The sequence below is a fragment of the Leuciscus leuciscus genome, assembly GCF_965113295.1.
Source record: "Leuciscus leuciscus genome assembly, chromosome: 24".
In the NCBI taxonomy this organism is placed as follows: domain Eukaryota; kingdom Metazoa; phylum Chordata; class Actinopteri; order Cypriniformes; family Leuciscidae; genus Leuciscus; species Leuciscus leuciscus.
In genome coordinates, this window is record NC_138723.1 from 9,492,531 (window position 1) to 9,507,850 (window position 15,320).

At 37.3% G+C, this 15,320-nt stretch overlaps 2 protein-coding genes across 3 annotated transcripts in view; one reads left to right on the top strand and one right to left on the bottom strand.

The window, feature by feature from the left end:
• Window positions 1–15,320, bottom strand: part of rabgap1 (RAB GTPase activating protein 1) — a 118,631-nt gene that overhangs the window by 64,471 nt on the left and 38,840 nt on the right. For both annotated transcript variants that reach the window (XM_082158781.1, XM_082158780.1), the window contains 5 exons: window positions 15,139–15,241; window positions 13,852–14,021; window positions 13,538–13,697; window positions 13,306–13,399; window positions 6,970–7,120 (listed from right to left, as the gene is read on the bottom strand). In XM_082158781.1, the coding sequence (XP_082014907.1) occupies window positions 6,970–7,120; window positions 13,306–13,399; window positions 13,538–13,697; window positions 13,852–14,021; window positions 15,139–15,241 (678 nt within the window). The remainder of the gene's footprint in view (window positions 1–6,969; window positions 7,121–13,305; window positions 13,400–13,537; window positions 13,698–13,851; window positions 14,022–15,138; window positions 15,242–15,320) is intronic.
• Window positions 6,653–15,320, top strand: part of anxa3b (annexin A3b) — a 255,961-nt gene continuing 247,293 nt past the window's right edge. The window contains exon 1 of the mRNA XM_082158827.1: window positions 6,653–6,662. The gene's annotated coding sequence lies outside the window, so the exon portion shown is untranslated. The remainder of the gene's footprint in view (window positions 6,663–15,320) is intronic.

Consider the following 15,320-nt stretch of genomic DNA (forward strand, 5'->3'; position numbering starts at 1 on the left):
TTTGAAAACAAATGCACATGACCAGCGGGAGAAGATGGGACGAGCCAACGAGTTTTGACGACAGTGTTGTCAAATATCTATTCCGAAGCTGTAGGGGGAGCTCTATAGAGAAACCCGCGAGCAAAAAGCGAGAAAACAGCGAAGAAATCGGCAAATCTGCATAATGCAGCTTTAACTAAAAAAAGTTGGTTTAGGGTTTAGTTACCCTTTAAAGAGTTTAGCTTTTTTCCTCTCTTTTTTGACAAATAAAAGATGGATAAAGGCCCGTTCACACCAAGGACGATAACTATAAAGATAACGATAAAGATATAGTTCTAAAAATCATTCTCAATATTAAAGAATAGCAGAGTTCACACCACAGCTATAACGATAACAATATAGAGAAACGATATCGTTGGGATCACTTTCGTAACAATTTTTTTCCCAGCTGTTGAACGATTAGAATAAACAGAATAAATAAAGTAGAATAAACGGACCGCTATTGGTCGTTGGTGTGGATGAAAATATAGTTATCGCTATATTTATCGTTCTTGGTGTGAACGGCCCTTAAGTTTTTAGTATGATATAGATAAGGAAGATTTTAAGATAGGCTACACTACCCCTCAATGGCACAATGGATATCAAATGCTGATTATTTCTAAGAAGTTGGTTAAGTCTTCTAAGTACTCTTCACTTAATTAGTGCCACATTGTTGGATTTGACCATTCAGAGAAAACTCAGAACCATCCCTTTTACAAGCGATTTTCCCTAACCCATGAACAAAGAAATCTTTGAGAATTCACAGTATTTATTCAACTCCATGTGTCGCAAGAACTGGCAAAACCTGCTCTTGTCATGACCAATTCTTTCTAAACACAAATGATAACTCTGGACCACTTCATAAACATGTGCAGGTCTTCGGCATTGGCAGAGTTGGGCTCAGGACATTTTCATGGATATTATCCATGTTTTCATGTAATGAAACTCTGTGTACAAAGACATACAAAACTTAAGCCATAATAGTGACGAATGGCGGAAAAGGAACGAGTTGAAGTTTTGGATGAGTTTCTTTCTTTAGAAGGCCTTTAGTGATACAAATGTGGGTTTGTTTAGCTCAGTATGGCTTGAGAAACATACATATATACGTGCAGGAGCTGCTCAGCATGGCTGTTGTCCTAACAATCTCACACACACTCAGTGTGTACATCAAGTTTATTTGGACTTTCGGGTGGGTGGGAGAGGGGAACATCTTGAAGCCACCTGGGACCTCAGTGCTGCGGGATGTTTTCTTTACATAATGACAGCTGACACGGCATTGCCCAGTGAAATCGCTGTGAGAGTATGTAGCTTAACTCAAAAAAACTGAAGCCTTTGCGCCCAACTCCAGCAGGGCTTGAATTTCAGCACAGGATTGCAGATATTGTGCATGATTTTACTCTTTTCCCATGAGCTCTGTGCTTATAATGCGAGGAATTCCCACAAGCATTCATTCACTATAGCAATGTGGGTTTAATGAGTAAATGAATCCACACAGATCAACAGCTCAAGTCAATTAGGTGAAATCTTGCTCTCAGACTGTAATATCACAAATATGATATACTGTGTTTTCTCTCACTCTCCCTCTCTTAATACGAAATACAAAAATGGCTTCACATCATCACATTGCTTCTGGAGCTGCACGCTTTGGTTCGCGTTCAGAATCAGTGATGCTGTTTACAGGAAAGACAGCAGCAGTTGCTATGAGGACATATTTAAAACAGCCTCCATCCCTTACCGGTTATACTTTGTATAAGGGATGATCTACCAGTGCAACATTTTATATTGGATCAAAAAGAGAAACGTTATGAACAAACTTACTTGATAACAACAGTTACTTTTATCAAATGTCTAGCGAGAACAGTAGAGAAAGTAGAGAGACGCCTAAAAGAGCTAAACGCCAGAGTTCTTTAGAAGATGTTATTTATTTGAAATCATTTGGTATCAGTGAAGATTGTAATCATTGAATGCTTAATTCGTTAAAAAGACTGAACATCTGTTTTGGCTTGTAGTTTGAGGTTCGATGAACGACACAAAATTATAAATTAGTTTTTTGTTCAAATAAATCAATTCAAGTTTCTCACACCATTGTATGTAGGGTTAGCTATTATTAAATGTGCAAACATTTAGGTGAGACACTCGTGATTTAAAAAACCAAAATGTCTAAGGGCCCTTTCACACCTACCTTGTTTGGTCCGGACTTTCGGACTTTTCAGTTTGGTCCGAATCAAAATTACAGGTGTGAAACCTCCCCCGGACAACGGTTCGGACCAAACAGACGAAATTTGGTCAGACGAAGAGAGGTAGTCTCAGTCCGGATCAAACTGAACAAAGGTTTGGTTCGTTTCTAGTGTGAAAGCATTTTCTGTATGGTTCGGACTTTCAGACCATTTACAGGAAGTTCCTGTGGTTCCCGCGTAGCCTAAACAACTGAAGAAGAATATTTATGTGCAGTCCTACCCACAGCGTTTCTTCCAGCTGATTCGCACACACACATTTGTCTGCGTCCTGCCGGCGATGATAAAATGTTCGCACAACGAGGACGTTCATTTGGCAAATGTAAACTAGCCTCGAGTATAGTCGGTGCTGCAGGGAGTAATGCCGTAATAATAACAGTATAGTGGCAACGATATGCGTCTGTTCATTCATTCTTGTCAAAGTTTCCCGCCGAATTGACAACACGCTGACGTCAGACGCATGTCCGTTTACAAACCAATCAATGTTAAGATGCAGCCCATATAGATGATGAAGACAGGACGCAAGTAGCCTACGTCATGAAAATTTCTTTAGTGCGCTCGCATAATTGTAATGTGAAACCAAACCAAAACTAACCTAATGTATACAATGTATCAAAACATGAACTTTGGTTCGGACCTTGGTGCAGACTTTCAGGTGTGAAAGGGCCCTAAAATAGGACACATATTTTGAAATGTAAAATACCCTAAAACTTAAATCAATTGTAAATGCTACAAGTTAGCAATCACGTCATTCACTGTATCATAAAGTTTGAAAGTCAAATATCTTCTAAAGACATTTAACAATGTTATTCAATTATTATTGAAATAAAAAAAAATTACTTTAAATGTTCACTTGACAACAGCAAACGTAATGTGAAAGTAAAATACGCAATGAAATATCCAATATTAGTCGACACCATTACATTTAAGTTAAATAAACAAATATCAGCCAGTATGGTACCAATATACTGGGCATCCCAAATGTTTCTACAATATGTGCTCGCACATACATATATAATTATATATCTGTGAAACTACACATGATTTGCATTTCATTTTAGTTATATTTTATTAATAATTTGTCACTACATTGATTTCTAGGAAAGAATAATTTTCTAGAGACTTCTTCTGATGGTACATTTTCCACATAAACTTTTCCATTTCACTATTTGTATTGCTTTGTTTTGAATTGCTCTGAAAGTCGCCTCGCTTATTTCACTTCCAATCACCATCTCTCATCAAAAAAGCACGATTTACGGTCGCTTCTGTCATTGCAAATCACTGCCAGCGTGAACGTCCTTTGACTTGTGTCCAGTGGGTGAAGTTCAAGCCTTTTCTAGTCACATAAAATAAAGGGAGCCATAATGAACATTGTGAGGTGCAGTGAAGAAGAGTAAGGCCTTAACAAGGGACAACCAGCTTTCACATTAGAGACAAAAATCACATTAAGGCACAAATGGGACAGGCTACAGGCTCACAGATTTCTGAGAATAGTGCTCTTCAATGTTGTTTGGGAAAAGGACGAAACTTTAGCACAGTAAAAGCTCCTGTTTTCATGAAAATAACCAATCCACTGTAAGGCACCTTGGGGACACGGTGAAATGATTGACAAGATACAGTACATTGACATGCATGCCTCGGGTTAAAACAAGGGGTCTTGTAGCACAGCTATACACACACATACTGAGTTCACATGCAGAACGGCTTAACAGGAAGATACAGTGAATAAATGATGCTTCTGCTGCTTTATTTATGTTTTCTAAAGTAAAGCATGTACAGAATCACAGCGCTTCGAATGAAAAACACCAAGGTTCAAAACTTTTGCACTTATTTTGGATGCGAAGTAGCATTAAATTAACATGTCCAGGCTCTGAATTATGGATGTCAATTTACATAAATTCCCATGATCGATCATCATTTAAATTAACCATCGATTAATCAATTAATCATTAACCTTAATAATCCAAGGGTACGTTTACACAACAACCATATGCTTAAAACAGAGACGTTTTTCCTTTAAGTTTTCCGCGTACAGGCGACACCATTGTTAAAATCATATGGTTAAAATGATCCCCATTCACATGGATCCGCGAAAACGACTAAAGCCGCTGTATTCTGCTTCCAGGCCAGTAGATGGCAATGAAACACTATAGACTGAGCATGTAACACGCATTTGCAAGACGTCATCGTCTTCAGAGTTTCACGTTTTTGTTGTTTACTCCACGGAGACTTGAAACCCGTTTTCAAGCACCCAAAAGACCGTTGTCGTGTAAACGAACGGCCAATACTGATTCTTATTAAAGCTACAAAAGTTATTTAGCCAAGAGCAGTGAGTGATTTTCTCTTTGTCTTTTGTTCATGAACGCGATATATACATTTGCGATATTTCGATCATTTCTATATATTGTGCAGCCCTAGTAATAGTCCTATAATAACCAACGTAAACAACTGTTTACCATTCTCGCTCTGTCTGACATATGATGTGTGCGTGAACAGGCATGCAAACACACGGTGACTGATAGGGAACACATGCTATCATTTCATTCAGACAGAATGCAATGATTGAACGAACATTTTATGGTCCTACACCTTCCACAGATGATCATATAAAAGTCTTGCTCGTACAGGTTTCAGTTGCTTTGAAATATTGGGAGGGAGAAAACATTCATGTATGAGACAAGAAGTGGGCTCTGTCCTGCTTGTGTCCCAACGCCCTTTCAAAGCGCAGAGCCCAATATATGATGAAATAATCATTTTTGTGGGGAAATATAATTAAACTTGACATGCTTACTAAATTTCGATTGCTTTCCATGTTCAAAGACTTTGTATTGTTTAAATTTGAATGCACTTTTAAAGTAAAATTATTAAATTGTTATCAACAAATAATCGATCTTCGATTAATCGTTAGCATCCCAACTCTGAACAGACAAAGAGGTTTAAAAAAAGAAAACAACCCTGCTTTCTCATCCACATTATTCAGCCATTAACAATCCGATGCTACTGCTAATCATATAAAATGCATCAGCCATTACTTGGCTATCGAGCGGCTCTCAGGATCTCTGGGCCGTCTCCATTCATTAATGCAGAGTACCTCATGATAGAGTGTCATGTGTCCTCTCTCATTCCTTGTACAGTGGAAACGTAATTATAGCTTTTCCAAGAAACTGTTTTGCCGTCCAAAATAAATTCTTTGAATCTGGAAAGATGGCACTTCACATCGGAATGGAAATTTGTTGGTCAGATTAAGTAAAGCATGTACTAATTTAATGCTAAAAACTGTGAACAGCATAGTCCAAAAATACTTGACAAGCCTGTTAGAGACATGATGCATTGAGCTGTGGAGCTCATTAGGATGACTAGAATTTGAGTCTGGCTTGCAACATGCACTGATCCCATCTCTATCCTCTTGCTCCAATAATTTCCGGTGGCCTCTGCCGTGCAAACTTTCTTCACAAGTGTCCAAATATAAAGGAGATGTTTAGATTAAAGATGGGGTCACATAATCAAAATCAAATGAAGCATAGCTCACATGCAGTCATTTTCAAACCAAGCACCTTTCTGTTCATAAACGTAGCAAATTCATTTGACCAACTTGAACCCTTCGCGAAATCTGCGTGTGGAAATCTTTCGCCCTCACACGAAATTCCTGATCGCGTGGATTCCTATTAAAATGACTGGATTTTACAACAGTAAATGTGAATGCACATTTAGATCCATAGATTCAGCTTTTATTCTGAGACATTGCTACATGTAATACGCCTATTATGAACACATGAAGACATGTACATTCTTTAACTGGTAACCTCATCTACAAATACTGGAGATGCTCTTGCCATTTATTACAATGAACTTTAGTCAGTTCTGACAGTGTTTTAACCATCACAGTAGGCTGGTTAAAACCAGACCATTCTCAGTAGTAACTGAGTTATGGTCTGGCAAAGCTTCATTAATAACTCATTTCCAAATGGGGCGTCACCAACGGACGTCGCTCAAATGTCTCTGGGCGCAATTGGATAGACCTAAAACCAATCAGAGCGATCGTCATCGTGTAAAGCCATATGCTGCGTCCCAATTCGCCTAAGTTACACTACGCCATAAAAGTATGTACTCTTTTTGTGAAGAAAATGTATTTACTTTTAAATGTGTAGCAAAAAAAGTAGGCAAGCTTTGGGACATACTACTTCATCATCTTTATCGGACGGATCTGTCGCGTGCGTCCTGTCACGTAAACTGCCCTGTCAATCATCTTGTCACAGTTAAAATCCTCTATTAAATCTAATTTCATTTCCTACCGTTTCGGAGAGAAATGTAGTAGCACGTTCATCTGCCAGTGGGTCTTTCATGGAGACTGTCCTCATGTGTTTGCAATTTTAATATAATAATGCATTTAAAAGTTGCTGCGCTTCACCAACGGACGTCGCTCAAATGCCTCTGGGTGCAATTGGATACACCTAAAACCAATCAGTGCGATCGTCATCGTGTAAAGCCCGCCCAACGTTTCTGATTGGTGCCGTGATTTCGAGGGATTAGAAATGGGCTTGAATGAGCTCTTTGCCAGACTACTTGCAGAGCAAATCTAAATTTGCCAGAAGTTGTCTGGGTTTTCCCAGGCTACCATCACAGTTATTCTCGAACAAAACATTAGAGTCACACCTTTGCTTTGCCTCATTTGATGCCTCTGGTGCAGTGAAAATGAGGATGGGAGCTGTATGCCTACCTTAGTGATGAGTGTACGGTACTCCTCCACCAGATGGTCATTGTTATGACATCCAGCCAGTAGCTGCCACACTTCCCCTCTCAAGGCCTCCGGGACACCACTGCGGACCAGCGCCGGCAGCTGTTTGGGTCGCACGGCCAAGTTCAGATGCCTAATCAAACATTACAAAACCAACAGGGACTCATGGTTACAAATTAATTACAACACTTACATTTTCAGACAGTCCGTGTTGTGTCTGCACTGTGAAACACTGAGCGTATTTTTTGTACGTGTTGTGAACTTGTAACTTTGTATTATCCCACAATGGGCCTCATTTATGAAAGGAACTTGGCATTTATCAATATGGATGTGAGCAGAGGCTACAATCAAATTATTGTAATGCCGAGTCCGACAACCGAAGCTCAATAATTGATTATTAACCATTAAACAACTAAATTAGTATTTATAATGTTTGTAAATATTTTGTTTTATTTATCGGTATTTATTATACATATAAATTAATTTAATAGTTTGCAATTATGAGGTTAACAGGTGTTTTTGGAGTAAGACCAATTTCTCTTTCATGAGATTACTTCCTCTTCTTGGTCGTACTACGTTTCTGCATGTCGTAAACTCTAGGGGGCGAGGCTTCTAAAACGTGAATTTTTAGGGGCGTGATATTTAAATGACGATTGTTTTCGGCCACTACATTTACCAACGTATGATCATTCGTACGATGGGATTGGCGACTGTTTCATGAATCACACGTGAACCCTGTCGTATATTCTGATGCTTTTGTCCATGCAATGAAAGCCATTGGGGTCCAAAACAACATTTTCCTGTATAGTGACCCATTTATACTGTCTGAGAAACTATTAAGCAGAATATTACACTAATGTTCAAAAGTTTGGGGTTGGTAAGATTTAATATTTCTGAAAGAAGTCTCTTACACTCACCAAGGCATTTATTTAACCAAAAATACAGTAAAAACAGTAAATATTACTGCATGGAGACTATATAAAGTATGAATTAGTGATACTCGTTCTGCCTCACAGACAGAAGTGACATTCTGATTGCATATAGGACGTTTTACTAAAGATATGCTTATATAAGACCATGTTAACCTGCTAGAGGCACAATCTCTGAATGTGGTCTGCATGTTTACCAGCATTTATTTGTATTTGTTTATGGAATGTCTTAAAATGTCGCTGGTGCCCATTTTCCTCGCTGATTAAAAGGAAAGTGCATATTTCCATTGTGTTGTAGTGTGCACAAACCTTCCCTCAGGGATTTCTACGACTGATTTTACTCTGCCAATCACTCTAAACTGACAAACTCAATTGGGATTATAACTGCAAACTGTTTCCTCTATTAAGAACTTTGTTCAGTGCAACACATTGCTTTATTTATGACATGACGTTATACTGTCATAAGCGTGAGACACGTGTTGTGCAAATACAAAGTCAGTAGAAAAGTGTTTTTTGTTGTAGGAAATAGCAAATGTGTTTATTAATGCAATATACACCAGGCCCTTAAACCAAATGTTCTTGAACAGGGAAGCACTAACATCAAAGGCCGGGGCTCCAGCAGCTGTGCAGTCACTTATTTGACCTATTTATCTCACACAAAGGGATTTTATTCACAAATGTCATGTGTGTGAATCGATTACTATGAATGTAATGTATTTAATTAACTTGACCAACCAAAACGCTTTATGCCACAAATCGATGAAAGGCATCCGTACATTTTCATGCATAGTGACCCATTTTTAAGCAGATTTGGAAAGTTTGAAGATTTTTTAAATGTTTTTCGTAAGTCTATTATGCTCACCAAGCCTTCATTTATTTAACTAATAAATAAATATTAATATAAATTCTTAATATAATTTAAAATGTAATTTATTTCTATGATTTTTCAGCAGCCATTACTCCAGTCTTCAATGTTAAGTTGACAGCATATTATTATTATAAATAAAAAATTAGATAGATAAATCATTTTCAAACGAAATGTATTTATTATATATATATATATATATATATTATATTATATATTATATTATAGCAGTAAGGCAAGGCAAGTTTATTTATATAGCACATTTCATAAACTATGGCAATTCATAGTGCTTTACACAGAAAGGAATTAAAATAATCACAAAATAACAGTAAGTGTTTTTAAAATATATATTTGTAAGCATATGCATTAAAACTTTTAATATGTTAACTCTGATCTTATTCTCAAATTTCCCATGAACTCTCGATCACTCCCATTGTGGACCCAGTTTGAAAATCTTTGAGTTAATCATCAGCTTCTAGGGGTGGAATCCAATCACCCAGAACACCGCTGAAACGAAGCATGACTCACATTTTATTTACACTGCCAGTAGTTTTCATATTTACGGTCCATTTTCCAAACTAGAGAAGTTTAGAGTTAAAATGGTTTGAAAAATACTTTTGATCTTTTGACATATAAAAGGTCTTTGTACCATTAAAACATCCTACAAGTTTTATAGCTTAAAACATCCTCATTTTAAACAAAGCATTTATTTAATCGAGCTCCAAAAATAGCTTGTTTGATATTGGATTATCCGTGACATCACACGGGCAAATACATTTGCATATGACCGCCTCCAGAGCAAGACATTGACGAATAGATATACATCATCACACCATAGGCTCCGCCCACTGTCACTCAGTCGCTTAAAGCAGGGCTATGCAGTTTCGGGAATTTCTTCGCTGTATTCTCGCTTTTTGCTCGCAGGTTCCTCTATAGAGCTCCCCCCACAGCTTCAGAATAGATATTTGACAACACTGTCGAAAAACTTGTTGGCGACTCTCAGATACCAGAGGCTAGTAGATCAACAACATCAAAGCAGATGGGACATTCTTTAAAACGTCTTCTTCATTCGGGTTCGAACAGCGTGAGGGAGCGCAATAATGACAGAATTTTAGCAGATTTTTTTTGCCGTAAAGCAATTCGTAACATCGCGAGACCTGATATCACGCGATACTGCCCGCCGGCCCAAAGTTGCAAGGGTGGTTTTTCGGCTCACAGGCGCTTGGGGGGTGCGAGACGACCACCATTCAACCCGAAAAAAAAGTCATATAACTATTCCAATTACTCCGAAGCTGTTCGGTTAAGGTAAAAAAGTTACTTAGTTCACCTTTAACCGCTGACATTTGCCTAAAACGGACGCAAGCGTCACGTCAAAAGCAAATAGATCCATTTTAATAACTGACGCTGTCTACACTGGATACAGTATACAGATGCGTGTTCAGTTTCTGATGGACTTCACACACTTGAGTCTGCCGACAAAAGGACAAATGGAAAAACGAAAGAACAAATCGCTTTGACGCGTCCAGTTTAAACAGATTGTTTGTGTCTCTGTACAGACTCGAGAAGGATCCCAGAGTCGGAAACAAGTGTATTGTTTATTTTGATGGCGTCCCGGATCGTGTCGAATGATTATATGTTTGTTCAGAGCATTTTCTTTTGTAAACGAGGCACAGTGTAATGGAGAGTTCGCAAAGAAGCTTTAGTTGAAAGATGAAGCAGCAACTGTATTGAATCTGACAGCAGCTGCATCACAAACCATAAGTAAAATATTTCATAATGCTGTGTCTGGAAATTATGGTTTTATATGGATAATGTTTTCAAAACACTTACTCGTTGTTCAATGGCGAGTGTGCGTTGATACTGTTTCCTGTGCAATGACGTCAAAATGAAGGTTGAAAATAATTGTTTTTCCGCATATCTATAAAAAACTTAATTAACATTATAAGTGAATCTCAAGGAACATATTAAAAGAATTAAAAATCCATGTCATGAGCCCTTTAACAACAGAAAGACTGTAAATCTCATCTTCCAAACAAGGAAAGCCAAGGGCTTAAAGAGGAGGAAAATTAGGGACTAGATGCAGATGTGAGCACAACACACACAAAGAGACAGCTGTGTTCTTCAGGGTGCAGAGACAGTCGCAAGCCTGTAATTAAATTCCTGGGGCTTTTAATTGAATTCATCTCGAGGTTTTGATTAACAACAATAAGAGTAATGGGAGCGGGAAATAATCTTAATAAGACCCTTATCTGTATTTGACCATTCCCTCATCCCCCTGTCTCTTCCAGAGCTCTACATTAAAATATCTATCTCATTTCCCTCCCATGAATGACTTCTTAAATTAGAAATGGTGTGTGTGTGTGTGTGTGTGTGTGTGTGTGTGTGTGTGTGTGTGTGTGTGTGTGTGTGTGTGTGTGTGTGTGTGTGTGTGTGTGTGTGTGTGTGTGTGTGTGTGTGTGTGTGTGTGTGTGTGTGTGTGTGCATGTAGAGATATTTTTATGGTTGGAGATAGAAAAAGAAAAGATTGTGTGGGACGGGCGCTCTTGATTTTCGGCCTGTTTTCTGGCACTTCTCTGCATAGAAGGCATAAGGCAGCAGTTCAACACTGTCAGGAAGAAAGAGGCGGACAAGACAACCTCTAATCTAAATGTGCATATGCTAATGTTCAACTATTAATCTCTGCAGGAATCTGTACAAGCTTTGTATCCGTGCTACGGCTCTTAAACAACACCATTGTGGCTCAAAGAATACTTTTTCCAGCAAATCGTTTCTTAATTTTACACCCGTGGCTTGACTAAAATGAACACCTTACAAAATGCAAGTAAATAGATTTACTACTTTTTGTACAATATTTTTATTCAGCAAAGTACATTAAGTTGATCAAAAGTGACGGTAAAGACATTTAAAATGTTACACAACAGGGTTTTTCCTGGCTCAAAACCAGGCGGAGGTGGTAAAATCCTGATAATGTATTTTAATAATAAGATAATTAAATTTGTATTTTTCATAGACCATCATATCGCCTACTGTGTTTCCCACAGTATTTTTGTGGGTGGAGCTCGGTACCTCTAGGGAGGTCCGGGAAGAAGAAAATTTTGTACATTTTAAAGATAAATTAATTAATCTGGTGCACTCTGAGTCCCCCGAATCCGCTGTTACAAATAAATAATCCACCCGCCAACCGCCCGAACCTATGATACTCTTTGATTTAGATATCTGCATCTTATCATCACATTACAATTATTCAAATTCTCAGTGTTCAGCATAATAATATGGTAACATATCACAATGAAGTAGGCTGATTTAAAATGAACATTTATTTAAAATAAAAGTTCTTCTTTTGGCAAAATTACATTTCCTTAATAGCCTAAACAGAGGCTTTACTCCCTTCAAACTCAAATTGTCAGTGTTTCATTACATCACTGTGTATGCTCCATCTTTCATTTCAAATTCTTAAATTTGATCAATACATTAAATTAGAATAATAAGACACTAGGCTGTTACCAATCAAATTAAATAATTTACATTGAAAAATTACAACTGTATTAAATGAGATTGTTAAAAATATTTTTTGAATATACAAAAAAAGAATTGTTGGAAAGAATTATACTTTGAAACTAAACCACCAGTAGGTGGCGGCAGGTGACCGTCTTAATGGGCGAGTCATTGAGTCATTCATTCAAACGATTCGTTTAAACGGCTGATTCACTCAGAATGAGGTAGTTTATGAGTGGGTAATTGAATCTTTGACTCAACCGATTCGTTCAAAACGCTGAATCATTCAGTAATGAAACACGGCGGAGTGTTCCTGCGAGATGCGTTTTGGTTCTGCTGTGATCTTTGTTTGGAACTATTTTGCATCTAAAATGTAAGTGACTTAATTTGAACTATTTGTTTATTGAACTGTTATGAAATCAGTGTCTCGGTTGAAGCAGCACAACTGTTTTCAACATTGATAATAATCAGAAATGTTTCTTGAGCATCAAATCATATTAGAATGATTTCTGAAGGATCATGTGACACTGAAGACCGGAGCAATGATGCTGAAAATTCAGCTTTGACCACAGGAATAAATTACATTTTAAAATAGAAAACAGTTACTTTCAATTGTAATAATATTCACATTATTATGTTATTGTATTCTTGATCAAATATATGCAGTTTTAGTGAGCATACGAGACTCTTTAAAAAAATCGTATCGAACCCCAAACTTTTGAACGGTAGAAACTTTTGCTAATGTTAGTTAATGAAAATGTTCATGTTAGTTCACAGTGAATTAACTAACGTTAACCAGATACAACTTTGGAAAATGTATTAGTAAATGTGTAGATTAACATTAACTAAGATTAATAAGCGCTGTAGAATCATTGCTCATTGTTAGTTCAATGTTAACAATTGAAACCTTATTGTAAAGTGTTAACAATATGGTGATATATTTAATAATAACAATTTTCGGTTGTAATTTCTTCAGTTTCACACATTTCAACCCTGAGCCTTCATTTCCACTTGTTTTCCAGCACTCACCATTTAGAAAGTAAATCTCCCCAAGTTTCCAGAATCTTTTCGCCACATTCCTTAGACACGTCTCCAGATCCACTCAATAACGGCTCATCATTATCTGTGAGGACAGTGGGAGAGAAAGAGACACGTTTCTGAGGTTCAGGAAAATCTTCACACATGCTAAAGTATATGAATTCCTGCAGGACTCTTGAGGTTATGTGCATGACGATGAGAATGACAGCCGAGGGCCGCTCACCTTCCTCCTCATCATCCTCCGGAGGGGAGGGCACCATAGAGCCGGCCGTCAGGATGCCGGGGCTCGCTGTGGTCTTCCTCCTCTCTCTCTCCGCCTCGCTCTCTAGACTCACCACTTCATACAGCGTGTCTGAGTTACTCTTCCTCTCCTTGTTCTCCATCTGAGAGCAGAGTGAAGGCAAATCTTTTACAAACCAAAGTCTCCATAAGCTCGTTCATACTACGTCCTTGTCTCAAAACCTAGTGAGCACGCAATCCTCCTAATGGGAGGTTTTGGTTCTCCATCAAAAAGCCCTGATCTGTGCTCGTCCTCACCTGTCTGAGTTTGAGATAGTAGGTCTCGGTGTAACTGCGTTTGCTGAAGGGCCAGAAGAGCCTCTCGCTGGGTGAGCAGACTCGAACCCGTGTCTCCAGCAGGAACCTCACGGGCTCCTCCACCTCTGTGATCACCAGGTCCACCGCTGTCGTCATGTACATGAACTTATCTGTGTCACACAAGTAAAGCAACAGCAGACGGTCATCAGAGCGTACTCGTATTAGATGAGTTCATGCATAATGTCATTCACAATCATTTGAATTCCAATAAAGTTTGTCTAATAATAATAACAATAATAATTTTCATTATTATTGCTGTAGTTGTTCTAAGAAAAATTAAATAATAATAATGAAATTACAAAATGATTATAATAAAAATGGTTTTTATTATTAAATAAAACTCTATTCTATGTTAATAGAAACGTTCATGGATTGAATGCAGATCAAAGTGCTTCAAACATCAGGAAAAACTAATTGTTAAAATTATAATTATTATTATCAATTTATATGTTTATTATTATCCATAATATTTTAACAATTAGTTTTTTTACATCAATGTACAAAATGAGCTAAACAAATTAAATGTATTTTTATTTATTATTATTAATAATAATAATAATTTATAATTGTATCATTAAGTACTTTGAGCTGCATTCATTGCGTGAAAGTTGCTATACAAATAAAATGAATTTATTTAATAATACAAATAATAAGTGTTAATAATTATAAGGTGCTATACAAATAAGATGTATATTTCCTAAAACTAATAATTTTTATTATTAAATATAATTTTTTATATATGCATTTTATTTGTGTTGCAACTATCATACATCGAATACAGCTAAGAGTACTTCAAACCTTAGCGAAAAAAACTTTTGAAAATAACATTTAAAGTGACAACTTAAAAAAAAAAAAAATAATACTGAAAAAAAGGAGAATAAAGAATATTAGAAAACAGATAGTTCCGGTCCTTGATTCTGATTGGTTGAACTGAGCTTGAACTTAAACCTGTATGGTAACCTGTATTGCTTTACTGTACAACAGTGCTCTAATCTGACTGGGCAGGCAGCGCTCTAAGAGTTTATGATTTTAAAATCTGAATGTTTGAAGCCCGTCCAATTTCAGTAGGAATGTTCCACATTTTTGGGGCTCAGTGGCTAAATGCAACTTCTCCAGATCACTTATGGTTTGAATTCCAATTTTCCCAAAAATATCAGCATCAGAAGACCTCAAACAATGATTTGGAAAATAATCTCCTGCAAACTGAGCATTTGTATGGGTCTGTACCTTTAGGCGTCTCCTCATTCACGGCCTGAAACTGAGGAGTGTTGGGATTCCAGCTCCCTGTGATGATGTAAGACTTCCCATCAGAACTCTTGCCCATAGATTCCTAAGAGATGAGGAGAGCCAAGACAAAGAGAGGATAAAACTAAAATAAAGTCAAACATAATCATGAGATCACAGAAACT